This window comes from Dermacentor silvarum, chromosome 8 (assembly GCF_013339745.2).
Source record: "Dermacentor silvarum isolate Dsil-2018 chromosome 8, BIME_Dsil_1.4, whole genome shotgun sequence".
Taxonomy (NCBI): domain Eukaryota; kingdom Metazoa; phylum Arthropoda; class Arachnida; order Ixodida; family Ixodidae; genus Dermacentor; species Dermacentor silvarum.
In genome coordinates, this window is record NC_051161.1 from 51,925,428 (window position 1) to 51,949,168 (window position 23,741).

The 23,741-nt window shown below is 47.9% G+C and overlaps 1 protein-coding gene and 1 long non-coding RNA gene across 2 annotated transcripts in view; one reads left to right on the forward strand and one right to left on the reverse strand.

The window, feature by feature from the left end:
* The first annotated feature begins 393 nt into the window (after positions 1 to 393).
* LOC119461221 (uncharacterized) lies at positions 394 to 14,690 on the forward strand. Its single transcript, XR_005193943.2, has 3 exons — positions 394 to 877; positions 4,104 to 4,283; positions 13,588 to 14,690. It is a non-coding gene; the product is annotated as an uncharacterized LOC119461221 (long non-coding RNA).
* Positions 14,691 to 15,386: 696 nt separating this feature from the next.
* Positions 15,387 to 23,741, reverse strand: part of LOC119461220 (solute carrier organic anion transporter family member 74D) — a 29,109-nt gene continuing 20,754 nt past the window's right edge. Inside the window, exons 6-9 of the mRNA XM_037722446.2 lie at positions 22,600 to 22,744; positions 18,692 to 18,864; positions 17,268 to 17,338; positions 15,387 to 16,817 (exon numbers count right to left, since the gene is read on the reverse strand). Of these exons, the coding sequence (XP_037578374.1) occupies positions 16,522 to 16,817; positions 17,268 to 17,338; positions 18,692 to 18,864; positions 22,600 to 22,744 (685 nt within the window). The 3' untranslated portion in view covers positions 15,387 to 16,521. The remainder of the gene's footprint in view (positions 16,818 to 17,267; positions 17,339 to 18,691; positions 18,865 to 22,599; positions 22,745 to 23,741) is intronic.

Here is a 23,741-nt window from a genome sequence, read left to right on the forward strand (position 1 = left end):
AGGCCCTTCTAACTTCATCGCTAGTTATAGAAGGAGCTTCTGTATCCGGTTCATCACTATTTCGAATGGAAGAAGCTTGGCTGTTTTGGCTACTGTACAGGTCAGTATAGAATTATTCTGCTGCTTTTATTATGTCATCGAAATTGCTGATTATATTACCATGCTTATCTTTCAGTGCATACATCTTGCCTTGTCCTATGCCAAGCTTTCTTCTTACTGATTTAATGCTGCGTCCATATTTTACGGCTTCCTCAATCCTTCCCACGTTATAATTTCGAATATCCCTTACTTTTTTCTTGTTGATTAGTTTTGACAGTTCAGCGAATTCTATCTGATCTCTTGAGGCAAAAATGACTCAGCGAAAAAATATTGACACTCAAAAAACAGTGGAATGGGTTTGGATGTGCTACTAAGTGAAGGAAAAGGCTAAAGGTTGATGGTCGAAGTCATAGTCATGAGCATGACAAAGGCATTCGCATTAAGGTCTCCTAGGCGGAGCGAAAGGGACTCCTGAGAACTCATGACATGATTGTCATGACACGCGCGTCATGTAGGTCATGAAACAGCCGCCTACTTCTTGGTTCTCTCATGGCCATTTTGTTACCTTGGTAGGCTCCCCGCACAATGCTTCGCATAACATCGATTCCCACAGGGCGTGAGATCTGCCGGCCTTTTTTATTTTTTCCCCTCTTCCTCAGAGCTCAAGCCATCCTCAGCTCACGCCTGCGATTACGACTCCACCCTGGGATAGAAAGTGGCATCCGTAGATACAATCACGAATTTATTGACATCGCCAAAAGCCGCCTTGCTGTTTGGTGCTGTACCGCAAGGAAGCCGTACACCCTGCTTTTGTCTAGCGATACAGTGGAATATGATGGTAAGTCAATTTTTGTTTAATTTACGGAGTGCATATCTTTCTTTCTTATGAAACTTCCCTGTTGCGTGATTATCGACGCACCTTCTAGTACATACAGTATAGTTTAAATCGGATCCCGTGGTGCTCCCTTAGAAAAGGTGCGCTGTGCAATGCGAGTTAGGTGTTCAGTGACTGAACTTTGTATGAGTGATAAAGAAGAGAAGTTTGACGGTTCCACCGGTTGTTCTTTGGTTATAATAGTTTCTCCCCCCCCCTCCCCGCCCAAACCACCACTCCCTTTCCCTCCGCGGCCACTTAAACCTTCTCGTCCTAGTTGCTGCATTGATTTGCGTTCTTCTTCAAGTTCTAATCCGAGTTGAACCCACTTTGATCTCGCTTTGTTCCTTGCAAGTATTTACTGAAATCGCGTTTTGCCTCGGCTTTTGTGCGACTCTCAACGCACCAATGAAGTTTGCATTGGCACGGTACGGCGAACGAGAATCGCAGGCCCTGAATCGCTGGAGAGTTTGGTAGCTTAAACACCAAGCACTCACACTGAAATAGGAAGCAAACAAGCACTGCTGGTTGCCGGTTGTTGCGACGCCTTGCCTGCATCATTTTCGCAGGTTCATTAAATGTCGCAATTTCACCCGAAAGGCGCAGTGACACGGACAGCAAATTACGAGACCGCGCGAAGAAGGATTCGTAGTTTTGTCAGTCGTATAAATGCAGTGAACATTTGCTTAATAATTAGCAAGTATAGCGTTGCTATCGCACAGGCAAGCATGAACAGATCTCTCTATGACCACGAACACACGCTGTCACAAAGCTGGCGTGATGAATAGCGTAAACAGCAAACGCTTATATTTCCACTCCCTTCAACACATCTCCAAAGGTTTGAGATTACGCGACCTTTAGCACTAAGCGCGCGAAAACAGTGCATATGCAGCCACCAGCTATATTGGCACGCCCAGTCCATGGGCCCAACCTTTGCCCCAGCCGGAAATTACCTCCAAGACAGGGCGCGCTAGAGAAGGAGACGCACACTCACTTGCCCCCCCCCCCCCTCCCCTAGCGCGAACTTGATCACGGTACCACATGCTCACTTTCCCTTCGTCACCCCCCCCCCCCCTTGAATGAGCTTTATCACGCAACTTCCAACATTGAGCGCGCATGAGGCCATCATCCTTCTCGGCTCACCCTCGCAAGCTTCCCCTCGTACCCACAGCATACGGTGTGAGATGCGGGATACTATTTTGTCGCACTCGGCCTTTGTGTGGTACATTACGGCGACGCCTACACCCGGGGCGAGAATTCGCCTGCAGTGTCCATATACTTGCTATCGCAATAAAAGCCGAAAAACTGATAGCTGCTCACAAAATTTTGGAATGCGAAAGACCAAAGAAACAGCACTGCCTCACATCCTCGGCGTTCCGCCTGTAGTTAACTGGTTCATCATAGCATCGTGGTTCAAATAGCATCGTGCTAAGTATGGGTGGAGAAGGGCTGTGGCTGGTGTACAATGCATTGATTATACACCAGCCACAGCCCTTCTCCACCCATACTTAGCACGATGCTATATACTTCGTCCGTAGAAGTAGCAGTGATTTTATTGAAGAAGAAATTGACGCTTCTTCAATAAAATCACTACTACTTCCACGGAAGAAGTAGAGCGTAGTATATACGCATATAGTACTACGTTGAGAGACAGGAGGAGAGTGATGTGGATCAGAGAGAAAACGGGGATAGCCGATATTCTAGTTCACCTTAATTTTAACCCATTAATGCCCAGTATGTGAAATACTATTCCAAATTTTAAGATATCTCTTCCTCGCGTTCTTAGAGTGACTGGGAGGACGAATATTCAATAAAAAATTTGAATGTATAGGCTGTGAATTATTTATGGAGTGTTGCATATATGCAACACTGGGCAATAATGTACAATACTGAACAATCGCAACGCAAACTTTTACGTTCTAGACTAGTTTCCACAGTGTCCTCTACATACATAAAGTGAAAAAAGCAGCGCAGTTTCACTTAACGGCTCATAAAAAAAAGTTTACAATATCTTGTTTGACGAGCTTGCGGACGACGTGGGTGCCGCCGTTTTGTAAACTGCAGAAACGACGACTTTTGGCTCCCAAACGGCTAAGATAGTAACTTGGTGCAATGAAAAACCCTCAAGCGACAATAGTAAAGACAACTTTTAACGCTGCATTAGGATCCTCGCAAACGGCAGGGTGCGGAACTAGGTGTTGCAGATATGCAACAATGGGCAATAATGGTTAAAAGGAAAGAATGTAGCTGGGCAGGCCATGTAATGCGTAGGATGGATAACCGGTGGACCATTAGAGTTAAAGAATGGATACCAAGAGAAGAGGAGCGCATTCAGGGACGATAGAAAACTAGGGGGGGGGGGGGGGGGGGGGGTGATGAAGTTAGGAAATTTGCAGGCGCAAGTTGGAATCAGCTAGCGCAAGACAGGAGTAATTGGAGATCGCAGAGAGAGGCCTTCGTCCTGAAGTGGACATAAATATAGGCTGATGATGATGATGATATGCCACGCTTTGCTATATGAGATGCGATATATGCGGGTTATATTTCCGCACCATTCTATCGCTGAAGTTGTTCATACGTTGTCTTGCATGCTTGACAAAATTATATTCCGCGGAATGCTGAGAATGACAGCCTATAAACAAATGTCAGCGAAAACTCCGACAGCACATGCCTTTTATGTTAAATCTTCTAAGACTGAAATATTAAAAGTGCGAAACAGTAAAAGAAACCTGAAAATGCTGTAATGTTTTTTTGGCACGGCTGTGCACAACCTCCGGGATCGGCACACGCAGGAGACCGCGTTTCTACCAGAAGGCGAGCCTTCGTGCATAGCATTCGCCGCCAGCATTTCCCGGTAAACATTACGGTTACATAAGATGCAGTTACCGGGAAGCGTGAGAAACAGTCAGGGATCTTTGAATGACATCGCGTTCCCGTCTTAAAGGCGAAGCTTAAGCGTCCTGCGAGCTTTTCTGTCCAACCTCCGATTGTGGATCAAGGGTTGAGTTATACCCGCGCAAAAGCGACATATACGTATACGCAGAGAGTGCGCCGCTCTCGCTTATGGTGCGCAACGGTGGCGTGGCGGCAAAACGGTGAAGGAAAAAAAGTAGGTTGTGGGGCGCTCAGAATCTCGACGAGGGTGAGTCGAGCGTTTCTGCTTTTTTTTTCCTTCGCCCGGCCGAGCCAGCAGATGGATCTGGCTACGGGGACTTCTCTGCTCTTCCCTCATTTGGCGCGCTACCAGCCGCGACGACGAAGACGCGGCCGTCGCCGCCGAGGTCTTGCGCCTCTCGCAGGTATACAAGTAGCAGCCACCGTCCCTACAGACGTGCACGCACAAAGCAAGGTCGTCGGTCACTAGAGAGAGGTAAGCCCCTATACGCTTCGCGTATTGTGCTTTATACTATACGAACATGCTCGAGGTGTTTGGCCAGCTGCTGCCATTTGGGCGAAAATGGCGCGAAGGAGGAGGCGACATTATGTCATCAACAGTTTCGTTTCCCTTTCATATTTTCGTTATTCAGGATTTAAAAAAAAAGTAATCTTTATCATTCACAGAGGCCATATATGAAACGTAGCTGTAGCAGGAATCATGCGATTCGAACCTCTCGACCTGATCCCCTAGCAAAATCTATGTGGCGTATCAGGATGTTGTACTTTGATGGGGGAAAAAAGGGGGAGGGGGTTGATGAAGCTGTGAGTAAAATAACATTCACTGTGAAATAAGAACAAAAACGAAAGAAAGGCGGCCGGCCATGAAGCGTCGGGAAATGCATGCGTAGCCTTGACCGACCGTACAAGCGGCAAGTACTTATCCCACGTTACGTATTGTACAGCAAGAGTTTCACCGTCGACACTGATTGTAACATTCAGGAGAGACCAAGTGAGAGTTCGTTGCCCCCGAAGGTCCCCCGCCATTGTTTATTGCAAGCAAAAATACGACCAATTACTTCGTCCTTGAAGGCCATTTAAGAGAAGTCTGTTTCCTGTGAAGTGACATCTCACAACACGGAACGTATTTCCGGCGTTTTTCAGGGCGTCACGGCCGCCCGGCGTCATATGGGCGTCTATATTGCGCTCCACAAAGACTGCGCTTAAATCCTGGCTGAAATGTATGTCCAATTCGGTTACTCCAAACGAACGCATTCTGGCTTGGTTATCGCGCCGCGTGGAAAAGACACGCCGACGCCCAATCGCCCGGTGAAAGCATGTGCCGAAAATACGTCGACGATACTCTCAATGTGGTTGCTGTCAATGACGATGAGCCTGAAAGCATTATTAAGTAAGCTCCATTCTATTCTTGCTCGAACTTTCGAGATACGGAGAGAGAGAGGGAGGGGAGGGAGAGATAAATCTTTATTGAAAGAGTTCATGAAATACTTTACAAAAACTTTTAATGAAAGGTTTGCCGGCGTCGAACTTGCGAAACATCGCAGTGGTACTGCCCATATGAGCCTTAACTCTGTAATGCACAATGTGGCATATTTGCTACGCTGCATCTTACACCATAAAATTATGATTTAAACGATGGCTGGCTTTCGTCGAGGTCGCTCATCCATCGACAATGTTATTGACCTCGTTACCTGGGCCCAAGAACAGAAAATCCTCAAGCGCCTACCAGTTGCACTTTTTCTCGATGTCAAAGGAGCATACGACAACGTCGCCCATGACGCCATACTGAACTCACTTGAGGCTGTGGGAGTTGGTGGCCGGATGTGTCAATGATTCGGGACTATTTGACCGAGAGGCGGTTTTTCTTACAGACTAAAGACGGCCCAACTTCGGAACATTACATCTGCCGTGGTGTGCCGCAGGGTGGAGTGCTGAGCCCTATATTGTTCAACCTCGTCTTGGTAGGACTTGTGGAGTGTTTACCGCGGACAGTTCATGTCTCTATATACGCCGACGACATTTGCATCTGGGCCTCTGCCGTGACTCGGCCTCAGGTGCGGGCCAGGCTTCAGCGGGCGGCAACCATGACGGCGTCTTATCTACGAGAACAAGGCCTCAGTGTGTCTACAGAAAAGTGCGCATTGGTTGGCTTTACGCGCAAACAAATGTCACTGTATCCAGTTTCAATCAACGGTCAAGCTGTGTCCTATGTTAAGACGCATCGCTTTCTGGGTGTCATCATCGACCGTAACCTCTCGTGGACCCCTCACTGCGTCTACCTGAAGAAGAAGTTATTTGCTATTGCACAGGTATTTAAATTTCTCTGCGGGAAAAACTGGGGTGCACCAGTCCATTGTATGCTGCAGCTGTACAGGGTACTGTTCCTGGAACTCCTTCGTTACAGTCTGCCAGTTTTGTCAAATACATGCAAGACGAACATTCGTGCTCTTGAGAGCATACAAGGTCAAGCCCTACGCACGTGTTTAGGGCTGCCTCGGTGCACCTCAACAACAGCAACAATACCCATCCCGAGAGACCATACGATTCAGACACACGTAGCTGCCGACTCCCTCAGAGCGCACATTCGTCATCTGTCAAGGATCCCCGACCATCACTTAGCTTCCCTGCCAGCGGAGAGACCTCAAGCGACCTTTTCAAATGTGATTAGCGCCCATCAAGAGTGTATACCGTCATCGTTTACACCGGCGGCGAATCCTTCATCTCCCCTGTGGTGCCTGCGACAGCCTCAAGTGAATTTTTCTATTCCCGGAATCACCAAGAAGGCCAATCATGCATCGCTGGCTCTGAAGCAACTGACGCTCCTATTAATGCACCAGACATATCATGACTACATACATATATATACCGACGGCTCGACCTCACCTACCAGCTCAACTGCCGCATTCGTCGTTCCAGCCAAGCAAGTTGCAGGTAAATTCAAATTGTCACATATGACTACATCTGCGTCGGCAGAACTTGCAGCCCTCCATGCAGCTGTGACCTACGTCACCGAAGAGCCGGCACAGAAATGGGTCATTTTCTGTGACTCTAAGGCAGCGCTTCACATTATCAAGTCAGCCTTACATCACAGAACTTACGAGCAGATGATATCTGACATCAGGGAAGTACATCACCATGCTTTGGAAACAGGGCACAGCATAGTCTTCCAGTGGATTCCTGCTCACTGTGGCATCATCGGCAACGACATTGCTGACAGGGCTGCCCGATCTGCCCACGAAGACACCCAGACGCGTACGATACCTTTGACGAGGACGGACACTGCCAGGGAACTTCGTCTGCTTGCACGCAAAACGTCACAAGCTTTATGGCGTTCAAGTGCCTCCAATTGCCGATTATATAAGTTGGACCCCTTGCTACGGTTACAACTGCCATCTAGCCTTTCCCGCGGTGAAGCAACCTTGCTGTGCCGCTTGTGGCTGGGAGTGGCGTTTACGAACGCTTACTCACATCGTATGGGAATGGCCGAGAGCCCGATGTGCGACTCCTGTATGTGCGAGGAAACCATCGAGCACCTATTGTGTACCTGTCCTCGCTACGACGTACAACGCCTCTCTCTCAGGACAACTTTAAACCGGCTGGACTCGAGACCGTTCTCTGAGTCAAAGATACTCGGACCGTGGCTACACCCGTCACTGGCACAAAAATTGTTGCGTATATTAGTACTGTATTTGAAGTGCACCGGTTTAAGAGACCGCCTATAGTGTCCCTGTACATCGTCCCACGTGTACTACGTGCTCATTCTCTCCCTATATTTCTCTTTCTATCTCCCCTTTCCCTTACCCCTAGTGCAGGGTAGCAAACCGGATGCTCTTCTGGTTGACCTCCCTGCCTTTCCTCTCCTTGCTCTCTCTCTCTCTCTCTCTCTGATTTAAACGCACGAAATTTAATGAATAGCCTACAGTGTAGCATTTTTTGATATGCCGGGAGCGGTCTTTCATTTGCGGAAGGTTCAGCAAACCAATTATTAGTGAATTAATTCATACACTAATTAGATTCAAATTAAAACACATTTGATAATACTTTGCTAGTTTTCGTCTTTTTCTTTTCTTCTTTATTGTTTTCTTTTTCTTTTTTTCTTTCTTTTTTTAAATCACGCGTGCACTTTGGTAAGCAATAAAGTTTTAAAAAAGTTTAAAACATCCGCGTATTCGCCACGCAAAGGGAAGCCATATCTAATCTGCATATACATTCAACACGCAACCTCATCCGCTCTAAAAGACGTGAAACGTGGATTTTCTCTTCCAATGCGACTATATACATTTCGTGAAGGCGGACTGGTGATAAGGTGTAACTCTGAGCAATTAACAGCTTCACTAGAGAATCATTGCTTCCTTAAATTATTTGCGCTTATTAGAAAGAAAAAAAAAGAGAACAAGGAAAAAGAAAGTCACAATCATAAGAATGAATGCTGTGTCTGGTTTTCGTTCCAACAACCCTGAAAACTAAACGAATAACATTGTTGTAATTATATGCAACACTTTGCCTTGTAATTAGCATCACTGCGAATTCCCAGCCACGACGGCCGCATTTCAATGGAGGCAAAATGCAAAAACACCCGTGTACCATGCATTGGATGTACAGCCTCTTACATTTTTAACTATATCGCGCGAGCGTCCATCCCGCGTCATTTTAGCGCCTTTAAGCGCCGATAATCAGCGAGACCGGCAGAAGTACTCTCAAGTGCACTAAGCCCTCTCCTGTGCAAGAGTCGTCTAATGCGATGTTCCCTTCAGGACGACGTGCGACCATATTGTAGTGTTCTCGCGCGATATAGTTAGAAATGAGGGAGGCTGTATATCGAAGAACACCAGCTGGAACACAGTATGAGGAGTCCTCCACTAAGGCATGCCTCATAATCAGATCGTGGTTTTGGCACGTAAAGCCCCAGAATTAAATTTTGGTGAGCATCACTGCTCACCTGCTCACTATATATATATATATATATATATATATATATATATATATATATATATATATATATATACAGGGTGTTGCAGCGTACACTTTCGAAAATTCTTAATGGCTGCCTGTGGCAGATAGCACAATTCTAGTTCATGAGCTGGTCTACTCTAGGGAGCCTAAATGCAAGCGCCGTTTTAGGGTGGTGACAACTCCGAAATGTTGAGCGCTATTTACCACCAAATTTGGTGAGTAGCCATTTTGATTCCCAATTTTGCTAGAAGACGCGGTGCATTCCTGCTTTCTTTTTGTCACGCTCTGATGTACCCATTTGGCACGCCATCTATTAAATTTATTTAATTTAGTTTTGCACCAATGCGCACACGAAACCTGCATACATCTTTGATATACTAGTTGCCTTTTCCTTTTGTTTTAGCTCATCAAACTTTTTTTTTTCATAGCATACAAAGCAACAAGTTATAAGGCACGGTGGCGTGCTCCTGGTAGTATTTTCTCACGCCAAGAATGTGAATTGCAATAAACATTGTCGTTGCCTTCCAGTTGTACACACGATATAAAGGGTGTTTTTCGAAGTGTGCTGTAATAAAAACTGTGCTTAAAAGTCTGTTTAACTAAAACGTAGACGTGCCATTCACTGCTCTCAGGCACGCTATGGGTCTCTGGCTGCTGAGGCAAAAGTTTCTTTTAAAAATTGAATTAGTTTCACGGCACCTACGGTTGCGGGAAACGTGGTCTGTAGACTGGTCTTTTCGCCATTTTGATTCCCACATGCTATATTTGGCGGAACATTTTACACACCAATTTAGCTGGCGGCGGCAAGTACCCTTACAAAGGTTGTCGCCACCCTAAAACGGCGCTTGCATGTAGGCTCCCTAGTCTACTCGAAGAGGTGGACATTACTTGCACAAGAAATTGAAATGCATAATCGACTAATTAACAAAAATTCCCCTATTAAGTCTTTAACTAATTACCTGATGGCCCATATTGCAATTTACAAATTGTAACCGTGGAGTTCGCAAGGCGGATCCACTTAGAAATCATTCTCAGGATGACACCAATTTCGAGATATTAATTCCCGAGCTTTGCGGAGAAATGCACTGGCGTTCCAGTTAATTTTGTGCTTCAATGCATAAAGCGACGTTTTGTTAAGAACCTAACTGGAACGCCAATGCATTTCTCCGCAAAGTTCGCGAATTAATATCTCGAAACTGGTGTCATCTCGAGAATACGTTCCAAGTGGATCTGCCTTGCGAACTTCATGGCTACAATTTGTAAATTGCAATATGGGCCATCAGGTAACTAGTTAAAAACTTAATTAGTTAATTTCTGTTAATTATTCGATTATGCATGTCAATTTCTTGTGCAAGTAATGTCCACCTCTTCGAGTAGACTAGGGAGCCTACATGCAAGCGCCGTTTTAGGGTGGCGACAACCTTTGTAAGGGTACTTGCCGCCGCCAGCTAAATTGGTGTGTAAAATGTTCCGCCAAATATAGCATGTGGGAATCAAAATGGCGAATCAAAATCCGCCTCTTCGAGTAGACCTGCTCATTAACTAGAATTGGGCTATCTGCCACAGGCAACCTTAAATAAATTTTGAAAGTGTTCGCTGAAACTTCCTGTATATATACTTACACCACCTCTTTTAACTATGACGCAGAAACGCGCTTTAAACACAGACGTCTGGCACCTCGCTTCCGTGTCGCCATTATGTATTTGGCACCCGCTTGAATACCCGTAAGACAAGTACGATCCTTGAAGTAATCAATGCACGTTGCGCACAGAAGTGGGCGATAGCTGATGCTGTCCCACGTGTTTAATTTATCCGCTATTTTCTTCTTAAGGGTCTCTTTCTCTCTGCGTTAATGGTTGTCCGTGACTCTTTCTGTATTTTTTTTTTTTTAGTTGTACAACGACTGACTCGTGCGCTGTTTGGCATTCTGTAACTTCTTTTTCACGCTGGAATGCTCAAATTCTATTTGTAGACTACGAGAGGAAAGGTGCAGACATCACCATTGGCATAGTTATAATTAGTACTCTTAATTATATTCTCATATTTTCCTAAGACGTATTTATCTCAATAGACGCTTCAGGATTTTTTTTTTTTTTTGCTACCGGGTTATTAGATATGTCTTCCCCCCCACCGAGGCAGTGTGGAACGAATTTCCGGCTGAGATTGCGTGCGAAGACGCCGCGCAATGTATCGCATCAAAAACAAAGAAAAGAAATTGCTTTTTCAAAGCGCTCCATGAAAGATGAGCAGGTTTCTTTTTCCTTAAGTCTTTTACTACTTTTGCCCCATGCAACAACGTAAATCTGCGTATTCTCTTTCTAGCACAATGCTCGCATGTTCGTGTTTGTCCTTTAATTGTATAGCAATGGTATAGTAATCGCTAGAATTTGCATGCAAACTTTTTTTATCTCGGTTTGCACTCTGCACTTGTTGTGTAGCTTCTACGGTAATTTGTGATGACATTGTCACTTTACTAACATATACTGCATACTGTTTCCTAAACTCTTCGTTCTTGAACCGTTAATATACCTATGCAACCAGCGGTCTTGGCACCTGAACATGGCTGACACATTAACATGTAATAAATAAGTAAATAAGGAAGCAAGTAAGTAAGCAAGTAAGTAAGTAAGTAAGTATGTAAATAAATAAATAAATAAATAATAAATAAATAAATAAATAATAAATAAATAAATAAATAAATAAATAAATAAATAAATAAATAAATAATGCTGCCTTCGCGCGAGTAATTGTGCGCCCCGACTGTACCCATTCGCTCAACATAACCCATATCTCAAAGCTCCAAGATTTTATCACGAACGCGCATTTCGCACTATTCAGCGCAACGGAAACGTGAGAGCTCGCCAAGGCCAGTACACACCTACAATCAGAAGTTCATCGACTCCTGTAGTACAAAACTCGGAGCAGGCTTCGCGATATGGGTGTCCCAAATTCCTCTTGCCTCCGCGTATACGAGCGTTCAGAATGAGTAAATCGAGCAGAAGCAGTTTGTCGGTCAGGCTGGGCTCCTCCCGCGTTGTTCGCGAGAGTAGCCTTGACGCCGAAGGTCGACTTGTTCTATCAAACCCGGCGAGGCTAGAAAAATAAATTGCGCATTAGAAGAGAAGCCAAGGTTGTTGAGGTCCGCATTGGGTTTCTCGGTTGCCTGTACATGTACCACGGTTCGTCGATAGCTTCCGCAAAAGCGAACATTCCTTCAGCGTCGTATGCTTCTTATCAGCAACCTCTCATTGCGCTGCTATCGCAGAGTTTCGACAAGTAAATACCGTACTTTCTCGATTCTAAGCAACCCGAAATCAGAGCAATTCATGTGCGCAGGTCCATGGGTCCGAGATTGGGCCGGTGCCGCAACATTTATCTCGTAGCAGCTCGTAGATGACATTTAAATGTTCTCAACGTTTTGCAGGTAACAAGGTCCTAAAAAAAACAAAAAAAAAGCTAGCAATACATGTATATGGAGAACGTCAAGCGTAATCTGAAGAACCCTGCATAATGAAGCACACCATGAAAAGGGCTCGAAATATTATCCGGGTGCTTTAGTACGCCGCTTATCAAAGCAACGAAGTGGCTGCTACGAAGTGATAATTCGGGCAGCAATTTTTCCTTGGTAATATACTGTGACGAATTGAGCGTGCTTCAATTATTCTGAAAAGTATGCAACCCCCTAAATAGCATGGTTGGACTGTTGCTGAACTAAAACACCGCAATAGCTCAACACCAAAGTCCTGTTGTCAGACCATATGCTGGTGCTCCTGAAAGGAATGTCCTCAAAGTTTCACTTTATTGTCATGCTAAAATGCTGAGCTAGGTTCGTTCTTTGGGAGAAGGAAGCAAGAGCATAGAGATGTCAATCAGACTCGCGTTTGGTTTGCTACCCTACATAGGAGGAAGAAAGTTAGGGGGATAAATTTCTTGTTGGGTGCACTTTTGAAGATTTTCTTGCCCGTAGAAGAAACGTGTAAATGTCGCTTAAAAGAGCCGCTGAAACAAGCAGACTGTTCAACCTTAATCGACTTCTCTTACTTTGATAACTCGGAGCAACACTGGCATTAGATGTCCAGTGCACATCACCTGGAGTGAACGAAACTTAAGGCTACCACGTCGATCCCTAGAGCAATCAATCAATAGAAAAGCAAATATGGTTGAACGGAGCAGGAAACATCACAGGGAAGAAAATTCGCACATCGTTCAACATTCCAAGGTCCCCTTAAGTGAAAAGCGAAGGCACGTTTTATAATTACATCACACACGATAACGAAGGAAATGCGACGAGCGGCAAATGCTTCTCGTTTTCCTCCCTTTTCGTGCACAGTTAGACAAGATCACCGAAACGATGCGATAACTCGAGTATGACTAGCAACTGTGAAGGGGAGAAATAAAAGCACCTTTTTAGAAACCTCTCCGGCGTAACGTCGTAACGATTTCCTCATAGCTATCTCCAGGCTAGCCTTTCGCATCTCCCGTCTACATGCATCACCGACCTTACGGACACATGCTTGTTCCTGTGCGCAAATTACCGCTCTCTGCTCTAGAAGCGCGCGCAAGGCAGCGAAACTGCGGCGGGCCTCTTACACACGTGGCAGGCGTCGTCCTTTTTCCTCTTTCATTTTTTTCCCCCTTTTCCTTTCTTTTCGGGCGGCCAGCGTCGTCCGCTCCGATTTCAACGCTCCGCCGCCAATCCGGTCCAGCTCGGCGCAGCGGCGCATGCATATAGACGCGAGGGCGGCAAACTTTTAACTCGCCCCCGTATACCTGCATGCACCCTAAAGACTTGCGCTCGGACTTCCTTCCTTTTCTTCACGTCGCAGGCCCCACGACGACGGAACAACGGCGACGCGGCGGGCGAGAGCAGGCACGCATGGAACGCCGTTTTCCCGTGAGGAAGCCATTTCACACCATGCCTACCCGGTGCAGTGCGGAAGGAGCCACCGCGCTGACGCGGCGAAGGCAGCAACTGCACTGCAGCACGAGTTCCGGACGAGCGGCGTAGCGTCATTCGTCGACGGACCCGAACAGCGCCTGCCCGAGGAACTGAACCGCACCATTTCACTCGGAGTCGACGCAAGACAGGCGCCGAGCAAGGACCACTCTTTCACGCGATCCCGAATCCTCGACAAACGGAAGTGAAACTTCCGCCCGCGTGTGTGCTGTGGTGAGCTCACCGTGTGCTGCGGTGTTATACGTGTGCCCTCTGCTTGCTGCCACTTGGGTGTTGACAGCAGAACCGTAAGCAACGTCACCGTCGGCTAGCAAACGCCATCTGCTGTGGACCCAACAAGTGTACTCGGTCGTCCAGCAATAACTCGACGGAGGAAGGCCGGGAGAAAGTCATTTGCAAGCGTGCGTTCGTCAACCTCGACTCTCTCTGCACGATTCGAGAAGTGAAGGCCTTCGTTGGCTTTGTCTGTGGCGAGATCAAAGTCGGTGTGTTGCGAGTACTTTGAGCTAGCGTACACCTGTTTCCAACGCAGAACCGTGCGCGTGTGTGAGTGTGTGAGTGATTTGGTGCCTTTCAGGTTGAAGACGATTGCGCCCTGACAAACTGAACGTCTAGGCATACATTAGCACTGACAGAAAAAAGACCCTGCAAGGACGACAACGAATCTCGACCGGCTGGGTGCTGCCGTACATAGTCCTTTTAATGCAGCCATTTTGCGACTCGCTTTCTAGATTCCGGTTGTCCTCGCCACCGCAGGTTCTTTCGTAACGAATGCCATCTTCCTGCGCGACTACGGCGTGAACTCCGAAATACAGTAAGCTCTTGAGCAAACCCTGATTTCGTTCCGCGGACCACCGATCACGAGTACGGATGAGCTGCAGCATATTTACGGGCTTTTAGCTCAACGGTCCGGTGCCGTCAACGACAGTGTTAAAGGTTCGGTTATTGCAGTGTAGTCCCCTCACCACTGGCACCGATGCACTACCTGGCGCTCGTGCTCAGTATCATCGGAGGCACCGTGTTTCTGGCCCTTCTGCTAGCCGCCATCTGCAGCTACTACTGGATATCGCAGAGGCATTACCCGTGCGCCTGGTCTGCCACGGCTGACGCCAAGTCGGACGTGTACTACAAGAAGACCGGCGACTGGAAGTACGTCCAGAACGGCACCGTCCCAGACGCCGAAGAAGGCGTTGTCACCGACAACGACGAACCGCTGCTCGGTTCGATCGTGCCTGGAAGACGGTGCGAACGAAACGGCACACGACAAACAGTGCGATGCCGCGGACTCGACAACCACCGGCACCTCGAAAAAGGACTCGAGACACGCGATGACCTCGTTTAGCCGCTTGGAAATCGCCTGCGAGAACAAGACTGCGATGTAGCTTGTGAATCGGCATCTTTCGATGTGTTCGCGTAACGAACATCCCGCTGTGAACTTTGATGCTCTCAAAGTGCGAAGTGTCTCGAAACTTGTGGATCTTCGACAACATGTGTGTCGTGACCCCCAGAAGAAAATCACCGTACGTTTAACCGTGCAAATGTTAAGACGCTGTTCAACTGTTTTCTCCGAGTGCGGCTCGCTTTGCTTGCGACGGTAGTAAATCCATCGATGTCAGCAGATGTGGAGCATGTCGCAATTATTGAAAAGATGTACTCATTACAAACCACTCACAATGCTTAATGAACGTATTTTATTTCAATATAACTTAACAATGCTTTTTGTCGCTCCTGCTCCGAGGAACAAGATGCGTCGCGCGGTGAACACCCTGTTTACGCGGGCAGTCTGGGCTGAGGTAACCGTAATTCTTTCTATAAGTCAACGCAAGAGGCAGAGAATGGCGGGAAAGGTCTAGCGCGAATGACCATTACTTCGTTTCTCCATGTGCTGGTGGTTTTCATGAACAATATACCGAAATCCACAGCATAAAACCCTCCAACGACAATGTCTCAAATACAGAAACGTTTAATGGCATGGGGCATTGATGCTCGTCTATATATAGCTTTTCCTGTCGCTTCTGAGGGAAGCCACATACCGAAGAGAAATGAGCGGTGTGTGTTCCAGTGTGAGGCTAGTGGGCACAGGAAATGCTTTGTAGGTTAAGGATTTTGGAAGAGTGCGCCTTCACATTTCTACTGCACTTAGACGGTTGAATTCTGCGGCTATCAGTAAACATTTTGGTATGACTTCACGGTGACAAACGGCTGCATCGACCATAGTTAATTATCAACAAACTAGGTGCTTCCTTCACAAGGATTACTATCGCCTGTAGCACTGGAATAGCCCGAGACCTCGCTCAAGACAAGGGCTGATCACCGACAAGGAGTTGCCGCTCACGTATGCGCTACAAGAACTTTTCGATCGCGTTACCAGTCTTAATGCTGGTGACGTCACTTGTGAGAGCCCTATATATATATGGCTCGCACTGACGTCATCTTAGCCGTCATGTTGGAGCACGAGCATGCGGTGAGAGGCCGCGTCCGTTACGGTCTCGCGCAGATGTTTCTGCAGGTTGTGCCGTGGCTCTAGCGCAGATTTTAGCAGCGTTACGACCGCGTCTCCTTGACATTGAAGGAGGTTACCCGTCAGGTAACACACGCTACACTGACGTCATCCTATCCGCCATGTTGGAGAACCAGCCAAGTGAGGATCCGTGTCCATGACGTCAACGTGCAAGCTATCTATATAGTATGCGCGCAACTCGGGGCGTGCGGGGCCAGCTCTAGTTCGTGATGTGGAGCAGGAAGAGCTCGCTGCGAATGGCCAGTAGCGGAGAAGCGCGCATGCGCGACTGTGCAGCGCCGGTCACGTGGCGTGCGTTATGCCGGGGTGTCCGATGTGACGCATGAAGACCACGTCCTCGTCCTCGTCTCCACTTTCCTGGTCGGCGCGCAGCTGGCACGAGTGGCGGCCGAACACGTAAACGGCGAGGCTGAAGAACGCCCCGAGCACGATGAAGCCCATCGAGACGCCGTGGAGCAGGTAGCGGAATGTGGCCGCGTCGTAGACCCAGCAGTTGCCGCGTGCGCCGCAGTTTACTTCCCAGACGAGGCACGACCTGTCCATGATGGCTCCGTAGATTACCGGATACGGTATGAAACCTGTTGGAATACGGAGAGAAAGAGTGTGGGGGAAAGTGGGGAGGGCTTTATTGAAAACCAGCTCTGCCGCTTCTTGAATGACTTGCTACTTCCTTTTGATGTGAAAGACTAAGACAATATGAGAGGAAAGATTAGTAAAAAATATTTCCTGCAACGCCTTCGAGCTTTACAGAACTACCGGCACCTCAGGGACATGGTCGCCTTTCGAGCCGGTTCTTATTACCGTCTGGTATATATGTTACGAACGCGACCCCCTGTTACGAACGTGCCGAGTTCATTGAAGGACGGCGTATACGGCAGTCATATAAGACGAGGCATCATGGGTGAAGGATCTATATACTTGACGTGTCGCAAGCACAAGAGTTATTCCTGCCGCAAGACGCGGTCAGGTCGATTCAGTGACGAACCCAGGAATAATTCAATGCGCAAATCATGAACCACGAAACGCACCAAAAATTGAGCCCAGTGTTAGCAGGACCGCGATGGCGATTTTCTCCTCTCTTGGGTGAAGGCAGCTGGGCCTGGGAAAGAGCAACAACAACAACAAAAAAAAGTTCAAAGGCACACGTATTTCCTTAAAGAGAGCATCTCTGTGTCGCTATGTGCGAACTCTTGTATATCAAAGCGGCAAACAGGGTTAGCTGGTCGGGATTGATTCCTAAAGATAGATAACAGCTAACAATAAATGAGAGTAGAGCACTGCACGGGCTCGGGCTTACCCGAAAGCCCGGGCCCCGCCCGGCCCGTGGGCCGCGGCCGGGCCGGGTAGGGCAGTTTTTTCACGGGCTCGGGCCGGGCTCGGGCACGGCATGTGCTTTTTGACCCGGGCCCGGGCCGGGCTCGGGTTTTTTGACGTGGGCCCGGGCCGGGCTCGGACTTTCTGGTGTGCATCTAACGTGCAGCGAGTTACCCTCGCGCGTTCCGACTCTGAAAAACATGTCTTTTTCGGTCTCGGGCCGGGTTCGGGCCGGTTTCGAGCCGGGCTCGGGCCGGGCCTAAGGGAAAGGGGTGGCGGGCCAGGCCGAGCGGCTAACGTATATCATTTCCGAGCCCGGGCCGGTCCCGGGTCTCGCCATAAAACTTTTGGTCGGGCTCGGGCGGGCAGCCCAACGTAAAAACGGGCCTGGGCCGAGCCCGGGCCGAAAAAATCGGCCCGTGCAGTGCTCTAAATGAGAGCACCTATGTCTGTATGTCCTTCTTTTTTTTCTGTCCCAAAGTTGTCGGTAGTGCAACAGTGTTAGATGCCTTGTAAGGAATACACTAACTCTTATGTACAGATACCTTGTAAGTCGAGGGTTTCATCAAACTTACACGGTGCCTTCGGCTCCCAATTTCAAGGTCGAAAATAGTAATTGCTAACAGAATTACATGTCTGATACGAGCAGAGAGAGACGGTTAAGCAGGATACACGTCCAATATGACTCGGCGTCCGACACAACGTGCCGTGCTTCGGAATCATGGTAGTTCCTATACTGAAAGTTGCTAGATGTGGTTGTTGGCACGGCTAGTCGTATATAGGCAGGATAGCAGGCGTTAATTTACAGGCTGCTCCTATTTGAAAGGGAACACCACAAACCCCATTACTCAAAGAATAATTGCTGCAACAGCTTAACCTCATACGTCGCTTACTGGTACCTGATAAGTAGCGGTTTTCTCTGGGTGTACCGGTCCTTTCCTACTTTTTAGACTTCCCTCCAAATGCAAGTACGATCGGCGGTGTTGAATGCAAATCTGGTGTTTTCTTTTCTGTTGGTCCCCACTGGACTATATGCAATATCCCGTTTGACTAATGCAATGTTCCCGAGCCTACGGCGGGAGTTGTACTAAAGCTACATATCTAACCACGAAAAAGAGTCGAAGCAGTAGGCACCAACCTGATGCCGATAAGAACGCTGCCAGCTTTGGACGTAGCGAAGACCATTCTTGCCAAGCCAAGCACCGCCACGAAAGGCACGAACATGGTGCACTCGTTGAAGCAGAAACCTGCGCTTGCGTTTGACGTGTAGCTGGTGCCTTCCGGTCCTAGCAGGCACTGGCAATCCAGTAGCTGCAAAAAGAGTTTGTCAGACTTACACCAATGGTGGCTGCTTGACGAGCTGTTACTGAGAAATGGAAAACATCGCACCGCACAGTTAGGGAAATGACGCGGTACATAGAAAGAAATCGTGGTATCTTCTTTCTCGTTTAACGGTGTTCTCATCTCACCAGCTTTATGGACGTTCGTGTACACTTGAACCTATACTTATCGTTTCGGCAATTTTTTGTCGAAATGAACGTGGCAATTCCAAATGCGTCTCCGGCTAACAAGTGCTGCTGCATGAACAACGTATGTGCATGATTACGCGGAAAATCTTAATACACGTCTGCCACCAATGACAGATGTTCAGAAATGGTTTTTGCTTAGGCTTTACAAATCACCGTGCCGCCCCAGACTCTGCAATAGAGGACCCTACACCCCTAGACCCTTGGTTTGCAACAATTCTGAAATAGTTCAGAGAAAATAGAAAGATCTATCCACCCCCGCACGGTAAACTCAGCGCTGCGGAGGCAACCGTGTTGCGAAGATTACAGACGAACACCTACATAAATTTGCACACACTCCACCTGATCTACCCCACAGCATACAGAGACATATGCCCGCGGTGTGGAGGAACACTAACACTCTTTCACATCACGTGGGAGTGTGCAGAGGACGGAGAAGAACACGAAACAAACGGCACGTGGAACGAATGGGAGGCGCTGCTGTCTAGCCCGGCCCTGGAAGATCAGCTACGACTGATCCAACGAGCTGAGCGGATGGCCCATGCTAGTGGGGCCTTGGATAGGGGCACCACCCTGCTGGACAAACTTCGTCTTTAACCCCCTACCCCCTCCGTGGACTGGGGTAGGAGCCTGTCCGGTTTCTGAATATAATAAAGGTTTACTACTACTACTACTACTACTACTACTACTACTACTACTACTACTACTACTACTACTACTACTACTACTACTACTACTACTACTACTACTTAGAAGTTGTGTTTGAAGTGAAATATGGGAGAGGGGGGATATACAGGGTGTCTCAGCGAACACTTTCACAAATGTTCATAAATTGCCTGTGGCAGTAGCACAATTCTAGTCCATGAGCTGGTCTGTTCGAAGAGGCGCACATTACGTGCACAAAAATATTGAAATGCATGATCGACTAATTAACAGAAATCCACTAATTAAGTTTTAACTCATTACGTTATGGCACATATTGCAGTTTACAAATTCTAGCGGGTGAGACTACAAGGAATATCCACTTGATAACAATTGTGTGGACGAAACCATTTGCGACATATGCGCCGTCAAACTTGCAGTAAAAGTGCACTACCCCTTCCACTTCCTTTCTTCACAAAACGTCGTTTTCTGCATTGAGCACGAATGTAACTGGAACGCCAGTGTATTTCTCCGCAAAGTTCGGGAATTAATGTCTCGAAACTGGTGTCATCCTCAGAATTCGTTCCAAGTGGGATCCGCCTTGCGAACTTAATTAGTGAAATTCCGTCAATCAGTCGATTATGCATTTCAATTTTTCGTGCAAGTAATGTCCGCCTCTTCGAGTAGACCAGCTCATGGACTACAATTGTGCTGCCACAGGCAATTTAAAAAAAATGTGGTTGATCCCTCTTATATAGGAATCGGTATAGAACACGAAAGTGAAACGTGTCTTCACAGAAGTAGTGTAATGTTTATTGCACATTGATATATAATGTCTATTGGTGTTTTGTGGCTAAAGCGCCCTTAGGCGTTGATGCACCCACGCTGACGCCTGGTGGCACGTCTCCTCCATCACGACTACCAACGTCGATGACCATGAGCAACCGTCGTGCATATGGAAGCTGCACTACGCTGCACACGCTAGCACAACGCGAAAGACGAAGCACGTAACTGACACACTAATACAACGCGCAAGACAAAGCACGTAACTGAATCGTCACCGAGTCAAATCAGCGCGTACAGCGCGTCGTAATTGCAGCCTCCGCGATCAACTTCAGAAACATTTTCAGAGCTAATTTCGGAGGCCACGCTCCGCTGTGCTGAGTACGGTGAACGCCACTACCAACGCCACCTAGGTGGCGTTGGTAGTGCTTCTTGATGCCAGCGTCCCTTCGAATGCTGGCATCGAGGCGTCGTAGTGGTGAGACCACCGAAGCGTTCACTGTCGGTGCGCGTTAGTGTCTTAATGCAGTACTTCTCTTTTCTGCTCGTAGGCGGCGGCACCGCCCCGAACAAGAGCGCGGGTACACGGAGGAGTGTTAGATATATAAGGCGCGTCTGTGTAGCTCTCTGCAAATGCGTTTGTGGCGCAATGGGTTAAACGCTCGGCGATCTATCGTCGCGGACCGAGAGGTCGTGGGTTCGATTCCCAAATTTTGCATGTTTGTGGAACTTTTTCTTCTGGTTTCTTTCTTTGTATTATGTTCTATGACGTATTTCCGTGACGGAAATACGTCAGTGAAGTCTTGGTGGACCCCGGCATAAAACACTTTCGTGTTAAAAAAAATTGAAAGTATTCGCTGAGACACCCGGTATATGTCATAGTATTCTCGCTCCATGGCGCAATAGTACGACCACGAACACGACAGCGGAACGTGAGATGCAATATATGACTCAGTGGAACCTACAGTCGGGACTGCTAGTCGCAGTTATTGCTATGAATAGAACCTGCGACCTCATGCTGTTGAGCACGTGGTACCAGGTTCGATACCATGGTACTCTGCCGACGCGATGCTACCCTGCTATGTCGAATATGGCTAGGAGTGGCCTTTACGAAGTCTTTTGCTTTCCGAATCAGATGGGCCGACGACGCTTCGTGTGATGACTGTGGTAGCGAGGAGACTCTTCAACATCTTCTCTGTGACTGTCCTGGAGCCCTACAATTTACAAAGACAATCGCTCACAATCGCGATGGCTTGAGCAAAGACCTTTACCTGAGGAAATCATTTTAGAATGTCGACATCACAAGCCATCGCAGCGGAGGGCGACGAGGGTTACGTTGCAGTTAAGGACAACAGACTTGGACAAGCGGCTGTAGCCTGAGCAGATATTTACAGTGCTACAAGTGCTATTATGTTGTGCGGTGATAGTTTGCGGTGACAGTGACCGAATGTGATTGTGTACCTGTGCTCCCTCTACTTCCCTGTCACTTTACATCCCGCTCCCCTCTTTCCCCAGCGTAGGCTACCAAACCGGATCTTCCCCTCTGGTTAACCTCCCTGCCTTTCCCTTTTCTTCTGTCTCTCTCTCCGCGTTTCAATGTTGTGGCGCAAAACGCAAAAAAGAAGCGGGCCCGCGCACGCGATAGCAGCGCTTTTAAAATGGGTTTCAAAGAGCCAACACTACTCAGTGGCCGACTTGGTGAGCGCGTACAAGTCACAAGGCGACGGCGTAGCTGTTGGTTGCTGCCATAGAGTTTCATACAAATATTATTGTCGGAAACTCTATGGTTGCTGCTACTTGCAAGAAGCCGGGGTTTTCTTTTTTTTTCTTTCTTCTTTCTTTCTTTCTTTCTTTCTTTCTTTCTTTCTTTCTTATCGCTTCAGTCGTATTTTTTTATCGTCGCCCTAAGCCGGCTGCTTGCTCGTGGCAGCTGCCAACAGCTACGCCATCGCCTTGTCACATTTGTCACGTCGCCTTGTTTCTCGCAGCCATTTTTTTAACAGCGTATAGCCCACGTTAACTGGGACACACGGTAGGAAAAACTCTACGAGACAACGTGGTTAGGTGGTTCCACGTTGTTGTAGAACTTGCGCACCTGCTTGCTGTCCGAGTTGTTGAAATTGTGGCATCCCGCGAAGCAAGGCGAGAAGTAGTTCGTCTTCTCGTCGGGTCCGCACACGGGCTCGAACACATCCGTGGTACATGAGCACCGGGAGTTGCATTCGTTGACTAGTTTCAGCCTGCGTTTCCATGACAACGAGTTGTTCACCATTCTCTTAAGCGGCATCGTGCGCTCTAAACAAAAAGTCGCAGTTTCAGCCCGAGAGCAGAAGCATTGATCGCGATAACAAAATATTGGCTATACGCAGTAAGGTTAGTAGTTTTATCAGCTGTATAAACCGCCGGGAACGTTTGCGTACTAACTAAATTAACAGCACAGTGTCACGCGCGTACGGACAAACATGAACACATCTTACTCGATAACCGCGAACACCCGCTGTCAGAACACTGGCATGATGAAGAGCGGCAGCAGCAGCGAGCGAATTTCCCTTGGTGCTGCCTCGCGCTTCAACGCGAACTAGGCGCGCGAGTACACAGCGGCGGCAGCGCACACGAAGCCATCAGTTCTCAGGTCGGCTAGCCTTCAAACCCACCGCAGATTGCCTCCAAGATAGGACACACGAGGGCGCCCTCAGTCGAGCCATGCGCAGCCGCGGCTGGAGTAGAAGCGAAATCTCGAGCTATCCGGCCCTTCCCGACCCCTATACCAAAGCGCGCCAAGTCGGCGTGCACCCTCCCTGCCATCCGCCCTTGAACGCGCGAGACTACGCCGCCGCCACAAGCCACCATCCTTCCCGGCTCGCCCTAGCATGGTTTCTCTGGCACCTACAGCATATACGGTGAGCGGCCGCGATCTTATCGCACTTGGACTTTATACGGGACGTCACGGCGACGCCAACGGAAATTCAGCTAGAGTGTCCATATAATTGCGATCGCAATAAAAATGTGCAGTTCACTTTGTGAGAACGGGATGGGTGATCCAAGTGCAAGGCTTCACGTCTACAAGCTGTTTTAAGCTAGAATTATAAGGTTGAACGTATTTGAGCAAGGTGCGTTGCTGGTGGCAAAAGAAAAGCGTTTCTGTGATTTACATGTATTTGAACAGGCGGCATAGGAGTTGGGTCCGAGCTAAAGCTTCCTCTTAAGCCCCATATTTTCATTGAATTTTCATTCAGT